This window comes from Rhinolophus ferrumequinum, chromosome 25 (assembly GCF_004115265.2).
Source record: "Rhinolophus ferrumequinum isolate MPI-CBG mRhiFer1 chromosome 25, mRhiFer1_v1.p, whole genome shotgun sequence".
NCBI classification, from domain to species: Eukaryota; Metazoa; Chordata; class Mammalia; order Chiroptera; family Rhinolophidae; genus Rhinolophus; species Rhinolophus ferrumequinum.
In genome coordinates this window covers 23,077,076-23,094,792 of record NC_046308.1, presented here as the reverse complement: position 1 = coordinate 23,094,792, position 17,717 = coordinate 23,077,076, and the positions used below count along the sequence as shown (strand labels likewise).

The window sequence follows — 17,717 nt, the reverse complement described above, 5'->3', positions numbered from 1 at the left end:
CCTGCCTTAGCAAAGGCACTTTCTTTTCCCTGCAATGTTTCTTGTCCTCTCTCCTGCTGAAGAACTCCCCTGGCCCTGGCCCTGCCTCTGGCCTCTGTCAGGCCCCCTCTCTGAGCGCCTACACCTCACCAAATCCTCCTACCTTCTGTGGTTTTCCTTGGTGCCTTCCCAGGATGCTGCCAGCCCCTTAAGGGCAGGGGACACCTTTGTATCTTCCTCTCTGAACATAGCAGGTGAGCACCCGGGACCCTGTGCTGTTTGGAGGAAAGAGCAGCATGTGGTAAGTTTGAGGAGAAGGGCCTGGAATCCAGAACGAGGAGGAAAAGGAGGAAAAAGCCACTTTTGATGGGAGGCTCAGGGAGGTGGCATGAAAAGGTCAGGGCTGAATGAAGAGGGTTAGCTGAGTGGAGGGAGGAGCTGGTGTGACCAGAAGCCAGAGCAGGAGAGGGGCCTCAAAGACCAGGCAGCTTTCCACTGGGACTGGGTATATTTCCTGTGTGCTGCTCAGGGCCTTGGTTCTCTACCTGCAAAGCGGGTACAAGGGAGCCATCTTGCAGGGTAGTGGTGAGGATACAGGAAGATGCCACACAGCAAAGGCCAGTTCTCAGCACTTGGCCTCTCCCAACTCAGCTTCTATTCCCAGTTTAGCATGTCAAGGTCAAGAGCATGCATTGTGTTTCCTCAACTGGCTTGGAATTCTTCAAGGCAGGATCCCTTTCCCTCTGTGGTTCTCCATAGGGGAAAGGAGTTCCCAATAAAGCTGCGTTTTTTTCTTTGACGTGGGCCCACTAAGCACTGGGCCTAGTGCACACAGTAGGACCATGGAGTCAGTTCCCGGCCAGGCTTCCAAGTCTCCCATGACTCTACGGAGCTGGCTGATGGAATCCCTCATAGATTTGCCAAATGTTTATTGAACACCCACTGTGTGCTGGCCCTGGGGGAGATAAAAGGCAGACAGGGTCCCTGATTACCTAAGGATTATCTAGTCTCTACCCCTCTTCCTCTTGATGTCGAGCCTGGGCTTCCAGGGCACTGGGTGGGAGGCCAGCTCTATTCTAGGCTATATATTTTCTAGTGTGCTTTTCTCCTCTCCTTTCATGTTAGAATGGAGAAAAGCACCTTCACAAGGCCTAAATGTGTTTTGAAGCTGTATCCTTCTCTTTGCCCGCACTGCCATCTGAGGTCCATCACCTCTTTGCCTGAATAGCTGCAACAGGCCTACAAAGGGCCCTTCTTCCCCTTCTTATCCTCCTACCTACCTCCATTTTTCCATTGTCCAGTCAGAGAACTCTCCTTAAACACGTGGATCTGTCTATTTGGTAGCTACATACATCTACCCCGGGGGCTCTCACAGCACATACCCCTAGAAGAAAAGTCAAATCCCTCTGGTTCCTACTAGGCTCTCCACAGTCTGTCACTAGCTTCCCTCACTCCCTCTAATCCTTCTTACTCCATTCTGTCCACCTACCACTCAGACAGTCTTATGGTATTTGCCAGTGTCATTTCCCCTACTTGAAACGTTCTCCTCTAAGCCTTGCAGCTGCTCCTTCTCATCCTTCAGGTCCCAGCGTTGGCTGTGGACAGGAGTTGGGCTCTGCTCCTAGCTGGCTACGTGAACTTGGGCAGATCATTGGACTTATCCATGCTTTTGAAATGGGGCTGTTACTGGTAACAAGTGTTAGCTATTATTATTTGTACTATTTCCTCAGTCAGGCTCCCCTGGCTTCCACATGAAAAGTAGGTCCCCCCAGTCACTTTCCTATCGCCCAGTTTTCTTTCCTTTTCTTTCTTTCTTTTTTTTTTTAATTTTAAGAATTCATTTTTTTTTTTTTAAAGATTTTATTGGGGAAGGAGAACAGGACTTTTATTGGGGAACAGTGTGTACTTCCAGGCCTTTTTTCCAAGTCAAGTTGTTGTCCTTTCAGTCTTAGTTGTGGAGGGCGCAGCTCAGCTCCAGGTCCAGTTGCCGTTTTCTAGGTGCAGGGGGCACCACCCACCATCCCTTGCGGGACTTGAGGAATTGAACCGGCAACCTTGTGCTTGAGAGCCCACTGGCCCATGTGGGAATCCAACCCGCAGCCTTCAGTTAGGAGGAGGGAGCTCCAACCGCCTGAGCCACCGGCCGGCCTCCAGTTTTCTTTTTCCTCACAGCGCTCAGCAGTACTGAAATAATCCTGGTTATTCAACAATCTTATGCAACCAATATTATTGAGCACCTACTACGTGCCGGGCACTGTTTGTAATTGCCATCCGATCGGACACCCTGTAAAGGCAGGGTCTCTACCTGCTTTTTTTCATCCAGGGAGTCCCAGCAATGTGGCCGGCACACAGTAGGCGCTTTGCACATCCGGTGCGACCCGCCTGCCCCTCCCCCGCTCCAGGAAGTGCACGGGCTCAGCCGCCCGGCCGGCCGCGATGCACACTGGGAAAGCAGCAGCACCAGATCCAAGATGGCGGCCAGCAGGAGGCTGATGAAGGTAAAAAAGCCATTCTCCGGCGCCGGCCGGGCCGGGGGCGGCGTCCCGAGCTCGGGGCCCCCGCGGTCGGCCCGGGCTCCTCTGGGCTCCGGCTCCTGGTCTCCCACCCTGAGTGGCTCCTCTGCCCCCCCGGGCCGAGCGCGGGCAGAGGGAGGTAACGGGGCCGTCTAGGCCTCAGCCTGGGCGGGAGCTCCAGGCCGCGCTCGTAGCCGCCGCCGGCCCCTCGGCCCGCCCGGGGGCGTCCACTCCGCCCAGAGCCCGACCGGGTCCCTCTCCTCGCGGCGGCCGCCTCCCAGACCGGGAGCGGCGTTGATCGGGGGCCTCGACCGGGGGGCCCTAAACCGGGCGCCCGCGGGGAAGGCCCGAGCGCTGGAGCCCCGGCCGGGATCCCGCGCCGCGGAGCCGCCCCGCCCTGAGCTGCAGCGCGCCGGGCTCGGAGCCCCGCTCCGCCCGCCGCAGATTGGGAGGCCGGGAGGTTTAGGCTGGGGAAGGAAGGAGGAGGCCGGGAGACGAAAGTTAGGTCAGTTTTTGATGGGTCGTTTGAAATTGCCCTAGGTCTTAGCAAACTGTCGCCCTGTGACTGCAGAGTCACAAACGGGCAAGTTCCAACTCCAGGAAGCCGTGGAGTCGGCCCCGATGCGGCGCGGTTCCCCTTCCCCGTCTCCTTTCCTACCCACCACTTAGTCATACCAATCTCCTTTCCCTGATGAAGCAGAGTGCCATTTTTGAAGGGGTGGGGGTTGGCTTCAGTCGTTCGAATCAAAACCAGCTAAAGTTTATAAATATAACTTGGTACTTTTGTATCTTGAATGCAGTAGGGTGTCTTCTTGCTAATTGGCTCCTTTGATGAGGAACACAGATGCTCAACTGGTTTAGTTCTTTCTCGAGTGTGTTTGCCGGCGTCCTCCGGAACCGACCTCGCCAACATTTGTGAGTGGGCTGGCGGTTAGTGCTGCCGGGCTGCACCGCGCCGGAAATAAAAAAGGCCCAGAAGCTGATTTCCTGAGGGGAGATGAAGAGCTGGGGTTCCTCCTGGGCAGAGCAGTGCTTGGTAGAACTGGACGTTGAACTTGGAGTCACAGCTCCTGGGCCCTCCCTCTCGGGGAACATTTCCTTTGTTTTGTTCACTAAGGTCTGGAGACGACATTTAACTTCATAAAACTGGATTGGAAGTGGGCACAGAAGGACAGTCAGCAGACTCCAGACCTCTCTGTATCTCTTCTCTGTCAGTAACACCACCATTCACCTAGTCATCCAGATGAAAGGACTGTTATTCACTTATTTCCCTACTCTACTCCTCAAATGCCGGCACGCATTAAGCCTTGTGAGTTTTACTTTAGAGAGATTTCTCCTGTGTGTGCCTTCCTTCCTAATCTTACAGAACTTACTTGAATTCATACCCGTATGTCTCAGGTGCCCTCCTCTGTCTCTGATTCCCCTTCAGGGACACCAGAATTCTTTTTCTAAAAAGTAAATATTTAATCTTTTCGCTCCTATTGAAAACCTCTGTGGTCCTGTCCTCCTCAGCAGTTAAACCTAACTTCTTACTTGGTATGCAAGACCCTTCTTAGCTTGGCTGAAAGTAATCTGTTCAGCCTCCCTTCCTGCCCCTTGGTTTCCCACTCCCCTTGCAGTATCTACCTTAACTATTATTACTATTCTTTCTTTATTTGCACTTTTACTCTGTGCAGCTCAGTACTTCACATTCATGATCACGTTTAGTCCCTGTGAAGTAGACACTATTATTCCCATTTTGTAGATGACAAAATAGAATGCAGAGTGATTCGTTGACTTGCCCCAGTGTTCCTATCTAGGTAGGGAGAGAGAGAGCTGTGATCTCAGTTCTGACTTCAAAGTCCCCCGCTCTTACTCGTTATGTAGTCTCCCTTTACACATGCTGTTTGCTCTACCTGAGAAAGGCTATGTTCTCCTCACCTCTCCCTTCCCGGGAAGTCCCAGGTTCAACTACAATGCCAGTTACTCTGTAAAGCTTTCCCCCATCCCCCTTCAGAATGAGTTGTTTCCTCCTTTGTGTGACCACAGCACTTTCTTTATGTTTCTCTTTGAGCACTTGTCACAATCTGATTTGTGTTACATTTGTCTTTCCTACCTGGTTCTGACTTCCTCAAGGGCAAGGATCTTGGCCTAATTCATCCTGGTATCCCCCTAGTCTAGCCAGTTGACCCACTTTGGGGTTCCCAGGCTCCCAGGAGTCTGAGAGGGGAGTTACTATGGTTTTTAAATTTTTTTGTGTATGTGTGTTTCAAAAAAATTGGAGCTTAGAAAAAATATGTAATAACTGAGTACTTATTAGGTACTAGATTATTTATGTAAGTTCTTTCTTTTCAATAACAAAGTTAGTGTACTGTCATTTTAATTGAGAAATAATTTTCACAAATGAGAAAACTATGAGGCTTAGTTTGAGTGTTGCCTAAGGTGAGTAGCAGAATTGGGTGGGGAGAGATGCTAAAACTCTGGTTCCAAATCCCAAGTTCTCTGCGCTTTGTCACACACACTGACTTCTTTCTTATTCCAAGGATGCATGGAAGAGTATGTCATTCCTTGAGATGGAAATTCTGTCAATTCAGTAGGGGGAATGCTGGTTACATGATGCTGATTATTGTCTCTGAGATTCTATCTTTAAACCTGGTTAGTTTAAACAACAAAAAAAGATTGATGCAGGTTGATCAATACATGGGGCGGAAATAATAAAAAGGATTTTTGATGTTGAAAAGTAAACAGATGTTGAATAATAAAATGGATTACATCTTAAAGAACTTTAGATTTCCTAAAAAACTATTTTCCAGGACTGAACTCAGAATCAGATTTCTTTGTAACAATGACTGACTGTTAGAGTGTAAAATACATTATTAAAAGTAGAGTGATTTGCATATATCAGGCTGAGTTATTTTAGACAAAGTGAGTATCATAAAGTCTTTAATTTAAAAAAGCATTTGCCAAAAGGATTAGCTTTTTTCAGAACCCTTTTTAGCAATCACAATGTTAATAAAACATTAAATACATTTAAATTTGCAAGCAGCTAATTCAGCATTGATGGCAACTACCAGATTGTAACCAGTGCTTCAATCAGGAGGGAAATAGCTACAAAAGTGAAACCTGTAGGTGTGGCTAAGGAAATTGATTGCAGTTTGATCATTTCTTTTCAGCATTTCAATTGCACACATCTCCCCACAGGGACCTTCCAGCCAAGTATCTTCTCAGAAGGGCTTTCTCAGTGGGGAAATGTGTGAATTTAAGAGAGGGATGACATTTTATTTGTTGTTATGATGTAATCGTTGAGATGAGGAATTGAGATTTGTAGCAGTCTTTTAATGCTATTTAACTAATGTCCATATTGGTATACTTGCAGTCCATAATCACATGTGAATGGGTAGGAGGAGTCCCTAAATAACAGTTCATTCCTTGGAATTCATTGTACTAAGCAATGAACTAGTTTGCTTTTGAGTACAGGTTTATATTCTGTGAGGTTGGGTAACTAACATGATAGAACAGTGTGTCTGGTACTAGTATGTTGTGTGTGTCAAGAAGTGAGGGGAATTTTACAAATGATGTTATGGGGTTTTAGGAATTAAGAAGAGCTTTACATTTTTTATCCTAAATTCATGCATCTCAGTAAATTGGGACTATTTCAACCTCCCTTAATGATATCTTTTGTAAATGTTTTTCTATTATAATTGGGACAGGCCCTGGGAAAGAGTACACTTAGTTATTGCAATATTTTGTACCTTTTCTTAAGATTTATGCTAGAAGAAATGCACTTGTCTTGGGGTGCTTGGACCTTTTCTGATCTTGTTATAACGCTAAAGAGGCTGTTGATTCTCTGTTTTATTGTACCAGGTCTCATTCCATTGAAAAGTATCACTAAATATTCAAGATATTTCTGTTTTCTTTTTGTAACAGTAAGTTAGGAATTAAAGCTTGGAGAACCATGGAGACATCCCTCCTGAGCTAGGCTCTGTATCTAACCGCCTTGAAAGATTTCCTTTGAATGGCACAGAGATCTATAGGCGGTTAAGTCTAAGCTCATCCTGTGCCCTGCACTTCTTACCTTACTTAGGTAATGGTCCACTTGTCTACTCAGTCGCCCAAAGAAGAACCTGGGGGAGCTCATCTTGCCCCTTCTTCCCACATCTAGCCAGTTGCCAGATTCTGCTTAACTATGTAGGCCTTTATTTCTGTTCTCTGCCTGTCTTTTCCCCATCTCCACTGCCAGCCCGAGTTCCCATTTGTGGTGGGACACTTGCCTCAGATTCTTCAGTGGTTTCCTTTTATTCCTCACTGGTCAGTCTGTCCTCATCCCTGCATGATTCCTAACCAGCAGTGTATCCTAGTGCACATGCCCGGCCCTTGCTCACAGTGACTGGAACCAAATTCATTAGGTCAGGACTCTGCACTTAAAAATCCATGTTCCTTCAAGGTGTGGTCTTGCCAGGCATTTCTGTTCCCACTTGCCAGTGGAATCCCCTAACACGGCATGCTCTGCACACCCTGGGCCTTTCGATGGGCTCCCCGGTGTCTTCTCTGCACCCGGCTAACTTCTTGTCTTTTAAGACTCAGCTCAAGGGGCACCTCTTCTGGGCTCTGCCCTTGAGGAGCTCAGTAAGGGAGAAGAATGGCATGGACCTAGAACAAAGAGATCCTGGTGTGCCCACTGAGGGATATATGCCCGCTGAATAAGGGAGTCCAGGGGAGGGAGAGACCCTCTGACTTGGAGAAGGGGATGGCCCGTCAGAGTGAATAGCGTTTCTGTAGCTGAAGAGGAGAGGGCCCTAGTAACCTCAGAACGGATGTGGGCAGTGGTGCTGAGAGATGCCCTGAGGAACCCCAGTAACAATCTACCCATATGGCTGCATGTTTCTGACCTTGTGCTGTCCCCGCCTTAGGTGTTTGGCCAGCCCCTGGGGTGCCTTCCAGAAGCACCAGGTACCTGGCTTGGTTTTACTCTAGGTTGGCATGAGCACACCTGGTCCTCCAGAAGAAGGAGCCCTCCCTTCCTCTGCCCTGGTAGGGCTGAGTTCTCCGGCCAGCCTCTAGAAGAGCTGCCTCCCCGTGCAAGGCGTCGTGGAGGGAGATGCTGATGGATTTAAGGACAGGTGGCAGAGATGCCATAGCTTTTCAGTTGAGGAATCAGAGGTATCCTGTCCCTTCCAGCAGCATCCAGGAGAAGCAGCAGGCTGCTCACTTGTGAGGGCTTTTGCCTATGTGTTCTCTGGCCAGCCTCATCCTGTCTGTTCTTGAGGGTGTTGGTAAGCTTAACCCTCTTCCCGATAAAAGAAAGGGGTGCAGGAAAGGGTCTTTCATTCAGGGCAAAGCTACCGTGTTTCCCTGAAAATAAGACCGAGCCGGACCATCAGCTCTGATGCGTCTTTTGGAGCAAAAATTCATATACCCAGTCTTATTTTACTATAATATAAGACCGGGTCTTATATAATATAATATAAGCCTGGGTCTTAGGTCTTATTTTCGGGGAAACGTGGTATTAAGGGAGAATACAGCTTCGTGGTTAAGAGCTCAAGTTCTGGAGTTTGAGTCCTGGGCCTACAGCATCTCAGCTGGGTGAACTTGGGGCAAGTTGCTTAACCTCTCTGTGCAACTTCCTTTGTATGTGAAGGTTAAATGGGTTAATATATATTAAGTGCTTAGAAGAGTGCTTGGCATATGTTAAGTGTGAGATACATACAGATGTTATTTCTGGGAATAAGACAAAGTTCCAGGGAGGTGAGGAGAGCGACCTGGGGGGAGGGCAGGGTTTGAGGGATTGATAGCAAGGGTGCTGAAGAGGTGGATTGAGCGGGGGGGGGGGGGGGGGGGGGTCTGCCTGAATGTGTCCTCATCACAGAGACAGAGCCCATTCTCCTACCTGCAGCGCTCTCCTGCCTCTTGAAGTAACCTGTTCTTAGGGTTAGTGAAAGGTTTACCGAGACAGTTGTATGAATGTGTCTTTGTTTAAAAATGTTTACTTTTTCCAACAAAATCAAAAAGCTCTGGAAGTCAAAATTTGTCTTCCTAGTTTCTCAGAATCTCGCCCCATGTATTTCTTTTATTTTCCTGTCCTGAATGGACACAAACTGCAGCGACAGTCACTTTGTCCAAAGATGGGTCCAGGTATTAACGGAAGGCACCAAAAGGTGCTGAGCTGGGAGGTGAGGGTGGGGCTTTTGGGAAAAAAAACCTCTTTGAGTAAGTAGTTGTAGTGCCCAAAATAATGTTGCCTTTTGTCTTTTCTTTCAACCTTGAAGCAGAAAGTTAAGAAGGGTTGCTTCTGGTGTCTGTTCCGTTTCTCCTCCTGGCCCTCACCACAGTCTTTTTAGAATTTCAGAGCCGAGAGGGGCCCCTTGACAGATAGGAGGCTGAGGTTTATCGGGTGCCACCCACAGTCTAGCAGTGGAGCCAGGTGCACTCACTGCCCAGCTCTCCGTGCTCTCAGGGTCTTGCCCCTGCTTTTCACATGGCTACTCTTGGTTTTGAAGGAGGGTAGGAAGATTCATTTTAGGTCGGTGGTGGTTTGGGTTCTGTTCTTTTGTCTTTTGTCACATTTCCAGGTCTCTGTGGATTATAGTTTTCTGTACTTCATTATCTTGTCAGATTTTGCTTCCACTTCTCACTAGCGTATAGTTCAGCAGAAGGTTGAAACACTGTGGACAACCCCTCCAGCCCAGCAGGCATATTTGCCACCAAAGCAGCCACTGACATCAAAGCCAGTGCTCATGGCGCTGCTGCCCATTTTTCTGAGAAAACATGCTACCTGACTCAGTCACGGGATGAGGGAGAGGGTACCACTCAGAAGTTGCGCCCTCAGCCCTTTTTGATATGGGTTGCAAATATCTGCTTCACAGCGCTGTGCCTGTTGGTAAGAAACTCAGCTCATGAAAACTAAACTTACAGAAGGATTCACCGTGTGCTTTACACCAGGAATTGTTGTTCTCACTTGTCCTGTGTCAGGCTCTGTGTCATTGGGTCAGACTTGAAGAGGCTGTGTCCCAGCCCTTGAGCTTCTGCGTCTGCTGAGGGCTGCTGGACTCTGGAGTGTGGGATGTAGGTGGAGAATGCCGGGCACACCCATGTTCGGATGGAGACAGAAATACATTCCAGGAGCGAGGCTGGTGGCCGGAAGCTGACTGCATGAAGCTGGCATGACAGCCTTCTCAGCTGTAGCCGAGGCCTTATGTTTAGACTTACAGGATTGAATTACATCGAAGTCATGATTTAGTGTCATTGCCACTGGTTGCTTTGTGCAACCTTGGAAAGTGCATTTCTGTCAAAGTTAGTTACTTTGATACAGCCACCCCAAAGCAGGGAGTAGCTCTTTCAAATTATTAATGTCCTACCAGTTGTGTAGCTGGTATTTGAGAGTGATTCTGTACTTAGATTTAAGGCAGATTTGTGTCCTTTTCCCTCAGACATCCGGCTCCATCTGCCAGATTTCCTTTTGCCGGTCCAGAAGGAGCCTAGAAACATTCCTTGCACAACATAAACACTTAGTGACTCGCTGTGAAGGGCTAGGGCAAATACTGTCTATGTTCATGCTTTTGTCATTAAAAATCGTGGAAAGTGCTATTCCAGAGCAAGCCAAGCCCTCCCAGAATCCTGCTCCAGAAACAGGAACCCTGTGGTGCCCGTTGCCAATGAAAGTGTTCACCACCCTAACCCACTGCTTTGTGTGCTGAGATGTTCACAAAGGAGGCATTCTGGCTCTGGCTCCAGTCCTGGCCCTGCCCTGTACAAGGTCTGTGACGTGGGCCTCTCAGCCTTGGCTTTCCCGTCTGTAAAGTGAAGCTAATGTGGGGTGTCGTGAGCTTCCAGTCATATCCTGTGTACTGTTCAGTGTAAACACCGCTTCTGTCCCTTTTCTCTCTCCGGGTCTTGCTCCTGCTTTTCATGTGGCTGCTTTTGGTGCATGCCTCTGGCACCAAAGCCATACGTCTTCCCTAGTACCTCTCCATGTCTGTTCTTTGTTAGGATTTTGCAGCTGACGCCGCCCCGAGGGGAGTGTGGTGGTGACGTGCCCTTAGTTAGCAAGCACCGCCATACGTTTCATTTCTTTTTTAATTGAGATCAAGTCATTTCTGAAAGTTTGTGCTAACAACAATAGCTACATTCATTTCTAATTTAAGACCCTGTGAGTTCTGGTAATAGGCTATTGATGACACGGTCGTAGATGTTAACAAACGTGGTGACACGATTGTGGAAGGGAGTGAAACATTAGTGGAGTACCTACTAGGGTGCTAAGTGTTAAGCACTATAGAACTCCTCTTTTAAAAAAAAATATTTCTCCTCCCATTTTTCTTTTTTTTTTTTTTTTAATCTTTATTGGGGAATATTGGAACACTGCGTTTCTCCAGGGCCCATCAGCTCCAAGTCGTTGTCCTTCATTCTGGTTGTGGAGGGCGCAGCTCACTGGCCCATGTGGGAATCAAACCAGCAACCCTGTTGTTCAGAGCTCGCGCTCTAACCAACTGAGCCTTCCCCCCCCACCCCATGTAACGTTTCTTGTAATTCTCATTAGGGCCTGTGAAGTAGGTTTCCTACCACTTTTCAGGTAAGACTGTACACTCCTTGGAGCTTCAGATGGTGTGGAGGGAGGGGCCAGGGGTTGCTGAGCCCAGGCCTGTCTGACTCCAGAGGCCTCTGCTTTTTCTAGTCCATTGACAATTTGGCAGCCGTTGAAGCAGCCATCTGCCAAATCAAAATGTTATTTCTGTGTGTAATATATAAAATAAATGTAGAAGAAAATGGTTGGGGATTGGAATATTCTGATTCTGTTGCCTCTAGGGATCTCCAGACTAGAGAATGGTAAAATGAACAATATAAGCCACAATCAGCATTCACTTTTTTAAAAAAAAGTTTAGAACTTACATTGCTTCCGCGTGCCTGGCTCAGTGGGAGGTGATAGCTCTTTTCGAAGCTTATTTCTAGCTGTGGAAATGACACTACATTAATCAGGGCCTCAGTGTCTTCCTTGCTAAAAAGGCCGGGTTGGATGCGTGTGGTGTTTCTTAAGCAAGGGTGCACCTTACCATAACCTGGGGGTCTCCGGGCACAGTGCTCAGCCGCACTCAGGAAGTTCTGATTCTGCAGGTCTGGGGTGAGGCCTGGGCATCAGTCAGTCTTTCCGTTTCTCCCCTCTCTCCTTCCCATCCCTGCTCCTAACCCCAGTCGCGACCCCGACCCCCACCGCCGCAAATGTGGGTATTGAGCAGCTTCCCCAGGGGCTTGGACCCCATACCCTGATAGGGTCCCCAAAGTTAGTAATTGCTCCATCCATACTCGGTTTCCAGCTGCTTTCCTAACACTCCCAGTGATTTCTTCTTCCGTGTCTCTGAATATGTTTCCCACACACAGATGCTTGTTCTCTTCATCTGGAGGTTCCTCTTTCCCCGTTCTTCACGGCCCTCTCAGCATCTCTTCCATAAAGCTGTTACCCTCTGCCATTGCCTGCTGGGCCTCCCCCGCTCTGACCTGCAGGATCCTAGAGCAGCGCTTTTCCACTCTCTTAACCCAACCTCAACAGCCAAGACGATGGTGTTCAGCTTTACTTCCTGTAGTTCTTTAGGGGCACAATGCATCTTTTTTCATTTCGCAAATGTAAGATTACAGGATGATACGGAATATGCTTTTGAAAACTCTACTCTCTACCTTGGGTACCCTCTACCCAAGCACCCTCTACCTTGTGTCTTGTTGGTCCAGAGCATTGACATCTGAAGCAGCCCAGACGTTCACAGCTGCTTTTTCCTCTGTATATCTGTCTCGATTTCTTAAAGAGGACCATGGCCACATGCTAGTTAAGAGTCACTGGCTCCAGAGGGTTCTCAGGGCATGCGTGAGGATTACTCTGGGAGATTTTGAACAGTCAATTTTCCAGGCCCCATCGTAGAGCTCCAAAGAAGAAAAACACTTGGTTAAATACTTTGCCCAAACTCGGATGCTTACGTCTGAGTTGTGTGACCAAGTGCTGGCTGTGTACAACTGTCTCCACCTCTGCTCTCAGGATTGGGCCAGGCTTCGTGCAGGACTCGGAGCATGCGCTCCCGCTGGGGCCAGGGCCGTCTCCTCTGTTAGTGCCTGCAGAGCTGTTAGGCTGCGGTCCGTTTCTGCCATGTGCCGTGCTTTGGCCTGGAATGGGCCTCAAGCTCTCTGAGCTGCAGTTTGCGGAATGAGCTTTTCCCCCTTTGAAGAGCTGAGCAGCATATCCAGGCTCTTTCAGGTCCCACAATACGCTGAGACTCACCTCTGGGCTCCGAAACTGGCCTGCTTGTGAACAGCATTCTCCCTCCGGCCTTACCCTGGCTGGGAAGGCTGCTCTCCCCCTCCCCCGCTGGAAGAAGGAACGTGCGAATTGGCTAGTTCTGCTTTCCCTTTTGCTCTTCTCTTTCCCTTTTGCTTCTTCTCAAGCAGTTTGTCAGCATTGCGCCATCCGCCCAGAGCAGCTGACTGGGGACTGCTTCTTGGCTCTGAGCAGAACTGAAACAAACCTTTGTGGGGTGTATTTTGTAAGCTCCTGTCGTTCTTGGCTTTGGTCTTTCTGACTCTTCTTCTCTCACACTTTTTCTTTGTCAGGTCCTTTCATCATCCATCATTTGAAATTGGAAATTTGAACTCTGAGTTTAGATTTGTTTCTTTACATTCCTTCCCAAGTTCTTCTTTGTCAGGATCACTCTCAGTTATTGGCGTGCAATTTTGCTTGAGGGTTTGTCAGTCCTCTTGAGTTATCTTGCCTTTTCGAGTCTCAGACCTTCAGATGAACCTGTCGTTCCTCTGAATGACTCAAATCCGTCTTCTTCAAGTTGTTCTCCTTGGTAGAGACATGATTGGCATTTCAGGTTGACTAGTTCTGTCTGCAGGACCATCTTGTGCAGTGCACGACTTTTAGCATCCCGGCTCCTGATCGTGCCAGTGTTTCTCAGCGGCTGGGGCTCTCGAGGACATGGGGAAATCAGGGTGGGGTGTTATCACAATGCGTGGCATCTAATGGGCAGGGCTAGGGATTCTCAAGTGCAGAGGCTTGCTGGGTGCCGGCCCCACCCTGTTGAGAAACACTGTTCTAGGAGGCTGTCCACATTCCCTCGGGATTACGGGCTTGCTTGTTTGTTTGTTTGCCTTCTCTCCCTTCGGCCTTGTAAGGCCTTGTAATCGGTTCTTCCTTGTTGGTTAGAATTATGCAAAGGAGGTTGCCTCTTCTGTCTTTGGTGAGCTTAATTAACTTGACAGTAAGAAAAGGTGAGCTTTACCCAATGACTGCCCTATGGGTTCCCTGAGCCTTCCAGTCCTGCCACCATTGGGTGCCACCCCTTTGTCCAGGAGGGGTGAGGCATCCTCCTCCCACAGTATGGCTTTTGTCTTTGTTCACCAGTGCCCTCCCTGCACCCCTGTGCACAGTAACCACTCGTTCTTCCCTTTCTCTTGAGCAAGGTAGTTTTTCAGTGCCATGGTACAGTTGAGTCCCATCTTGCCATGTTTTTGTATTAATGGTTATTTTGCATTTTATCTTCTTGTGTTTATCACCCATACTTAATGTTGTTAGTATGTGGATTTCTGAAGCCATAAAGAATAGTTAACGTATTATTTAAAATTTTATTTTCTTCCCATGAATATTGAATATATTCTCCTCTGTTGCTTCTTCTTTTTTGATTGTCTAAGTTCTATCTAGAATTCTTTTCCCTGTGCATTTTTTTATTTTTTAAGATTTTATTGGGGAAGGAGAGCACAGAGTGTATTTCCAGGACTTTATTAGGGAACAGTGTGTTTCTCCCAGGACCCATCAGCTCCAAGTCAAGTTGTCCACCAGTTGTAGTTGTGGAGGGCACAGCTCAGCTCCAAGTTCAGTCGCTGTTTTCAATCTAGTTGTGGGTGGGCGCAGCCCACCATCCCATGCAGGAGTCGAACCAGCAACCTTGTTGTTGAGAGCTCGCGCTCTGCGCTCTAACCACCTGAGCCATCCGGCCGCCCCTCCAGAAGCTTAGCGGCAGCTCGTTGTCTTCAGTCCAGTTGTAGAGGGCGCAGCTCACTGGCCCATGTGGGAATTCAACCAACAGCCCTGTTGCTGCTCAGAGCTCTCGCTCTAACCAACTGCGCCATCCGGCTGCCCTTCCCCATCTGCATTTTTGATAATTTGGTAGGACTCATCCCTTAAGGGACATGATATCGTTAAGTCTCTAGCTAGAAATCTTGCTCTAGTATCTTGAGCCAAGGATGAGAAAATCAAACTACATTGAGAGCCCTTCCCATCCCAGAGCCTTTTTTTCCTCTGTAAGCCCCAGCTTCCCATCTGTTCACTAACCTGATCATTAAGCTAGTGTTTGACAAAGCACGACCATGAGCTTCTTCTGGGGGTCCCTGCCCTGATGGAGCTCACATTCTGTTTGGGGGTGCGTCAGAGTGGTAGTGTGGGTGTGAGGCCTCTTCCCTTAACTGAATCAGCCCAGGCTACATGAGACCTTGGTGAGCATTCCCGATGAGTCCCAGGTATTAGCAGGAGGACCTGATGGTAGTTGGCAGATGGAGTGGTCTCTCAGATCCCATGTTTTCTTCCTGCAGGTTCAGGAGGAGGGGCCAGGCCACCCTTGCCCCTGTTACAGAGGTCACAAGCATTGCTGCTAGTGTCTTCCTCGATCAAGCTGAACATTACTTAGAAATGAACTCATCTCTCAGTGGCAGCGGCTCTCTCTCACTGTGTGGCTTGTTAAAAATCCCCTTTTCAGACTCCACCCCACACTTGCTGACCCAGAATTCCTGGGCCGAGGCCCAGGCCTAGACAATGACGGTGGGCGGCTAGGGTTGACAAGCAGCGGCACCCTGTGGGAAGACACTTGGGCCTGTCGCCTGCCATGAGGTGCCCGTGTGTCCCAGCTGCCTCTGGCACACGTTTATTCGATGTGTGGGCTGTCCTCAGCCCACTTCATGTCAGGCACACCGTACGTCCTATAACCTAGAGCCTGTATCACTGGCTACACTCCCCTCCCTCGGGAGCTATGGCCCAGCGTGCCTTGTAAGCTGTCGACTGTGTGATGGGAGAAAGGGGTATTGAGATCTTTTGGGCTTGCCTGGGAGCTGGTTCAGAGCCTCCATGCTGTTGGGGAGCCACAGCACCAAGCGAGGAGGGGCTTCCCAGTTCTGGGGAGGTTCCCAGGCTGGACGAACAGGAGGCGGCCAGGCCGGTGAGAAGGCTGTAGTGCCAGCCCAGCAGAGGAGGCAGGGCCCAGCTGGGTGGTGCCCCCGGGTTGCAGCAGAGAAGGCACCCAAAAGATGTAGAGAAGGCTGTTGTGCCATGAACGGGAGGCTAGGTTGGGGCATTGGGTCAGCACATCACGCCAGGTATCTGGGAATGGAGGATGTTGGGGTGTGGGCAGGCGCATGATGGGTGGCTTGGGCTGTGATACCTATTGGACACTCACTTGAGTTGTTAGGAAAGCACTGGGGAATGTCAGGCTGGTGCAGAGTTGAAAAACAAGTGATAGACGATTCTAGACTAAACACATCTCAGGCAGGGCCTTGGAGTAGGGTGAAATGGCATTTCACCCTGGATGACATGGCCTTTGCTGCATTGACTATATAATAATAATCCCTCATATTTGCAAGGGATTTTGTTGCTTACAGTATGGTTTTCCCTTTATTGTCTACAGCTCTGGGTCTTACTGTCCCTGTTTTATAGCCGAGGAAACCGAGGCTCAGTAAAGGTTTCCTGTTCCCCTCCCATCCCAGACTGGATGGTTCTCTTTGCTGCGTGCCCACGCTGAGGCAGAGTCCTGAAATCTCCCTTTCCAGCGTTGGGTAGAAAACTTTGTGGGTCTGTGTATGTTCTGGTCCCAGTTTCATTCATCTTTATATCCTCCCGTCTGACACATAGTCAGTGCTTAATAAATCTCGGTTGGAAGAAGTCAGGTCTATAGTACCTTTCTTGTGCCCCTGCCACGCGGTGACAGCTCAAAGAGCAGGTGGTGTATCCACAGCAGCAGTTATTTACTCCACCGAGTACCGCGGGTTCACAGAGGTGGGGGCTTGTCTTGGTCTGGGGCGTGGGTTGAGGGGACCACTGTGGCTCTGGGCCTCTTACCCAGACAGGCCACGGTCTAGGCCACACTCGGAAATTTTGCCATCTGTGGTGTCGGCATTCAGTTTAATTTGAGGGAGTCAGGAGGGATCTTAATATGTGGTGCTTTTCCCTATTTGACACCCCTTTATGCTTTGTTAATCAACAGGAGCTTGAAGAAATCCGCAAATGTGGAATGAAAAACTTCCGTAACATCCAGGTTGATGAAGCTAATTTATTGACTTGGCAAGGGCTTATTGTTCCTGTGAGTATTGAACACTTCCCCTTCTTACCAGATTATTCTCTAAGGTGACTTGTGTGCTGTTGGGCTTCTCTACTCCCGAGGAGACTTTTAGTGCAGGAACCAACAGGTGCACAGAGACGGGCTGTCACTCTAGGGAAATAAGGTAGGGACCATAGCTTCGGGTTCCTGAGGAGAATCTCATCCTTGTACTGGTGCTGTAACATTCTGGGGGTCCCGAGCTTTCCAGGTCTGTGGTTATCGGCCCAGGAAAGGAGTGTATCTGGACTCCTCTGTCTTCCCAGGTTTCTCAGCCTTGCCTCATTTGTCCAGATGGTCTCTCTTGGGAGATGGCGGGTGTTCCCATCTAGCTCTCTCTGCTTTTCCGCCTGGTTTTGCATCTGTGTCTCTCACCCCCTGGACACCTGTGTTCCGGGCTTTATTCCTGGTACCCTCCAATATGTGCCTCCCGTTTGTCTCAAGTCTCTCTGCTTCATGTCCTCTTACCCAGTATCTTTTCTGGGGCTTGTGCCTCTAGTGTCGGCCCCTCCTGGCCCCAGAGCCCCATGTCTCACTGACTTTGCCTTCACACTGGCTCCAGACTCCTCCTGACAGCGGCTCTCCTGTGGACTCACTGCCTTCTTGATTTAGTGTCTACTCTTTCTCCATCCTTTCATCTCCTTACTCCTCAAGAGACTTGTCCTGGACTAACTCCTTTTGCCATCTCAGTTTCTCCCAACCTCCTGAAACTGCTTCACACCCAGCACACGGGCTCCCCTCCGTCCTCATACCTCTGGCTCGGCAGCTCTGGAGCCGTGGCCCCGCGCCATGCACCAGCTCCCCGTTCTGTAACCAGCATGCCCCTCGCTCTTGTCCTGCTGCTGCTTCTTAACTCTGAGATGTGGATCTAGTTTAGTTTAGTTCCTCACCTTTCTCTTGTTCTGTTTCGTTT

The 17,717-nt window shown here is 49.1% G+C and overlaps 1 protein-coding gene across 1 annotated transcript in view; it reads left to right on the top strand.

Moving 5' to 3' along the window:
- The first annotated feature begins 2,350 nt into the window (after positions 1–2,350).
- The window catches only part of UBE2L3 (ubiquitin conjugating enzyme E2 L3), a 49,761-nt gene continuing 34,394 nt past the window's right edge, over positions 2,351–17,717 (top strand). Inside the window, exons 1-2 of the mRNA XM_033097695.1 lie at positions 2,351–2,477; positions 16,694–16,789. Of these exons, the coding sequence (XP_032953586.1) occupies positions 2,451–2,477; positions 16,694–16,789 (123 nt within the window). The 5' untranslated portion in view covers positions 2,351–2,450. The remainder of the gene's footprint in view (positions 2,478–16,693; positions 16,790–17,717) is intronic.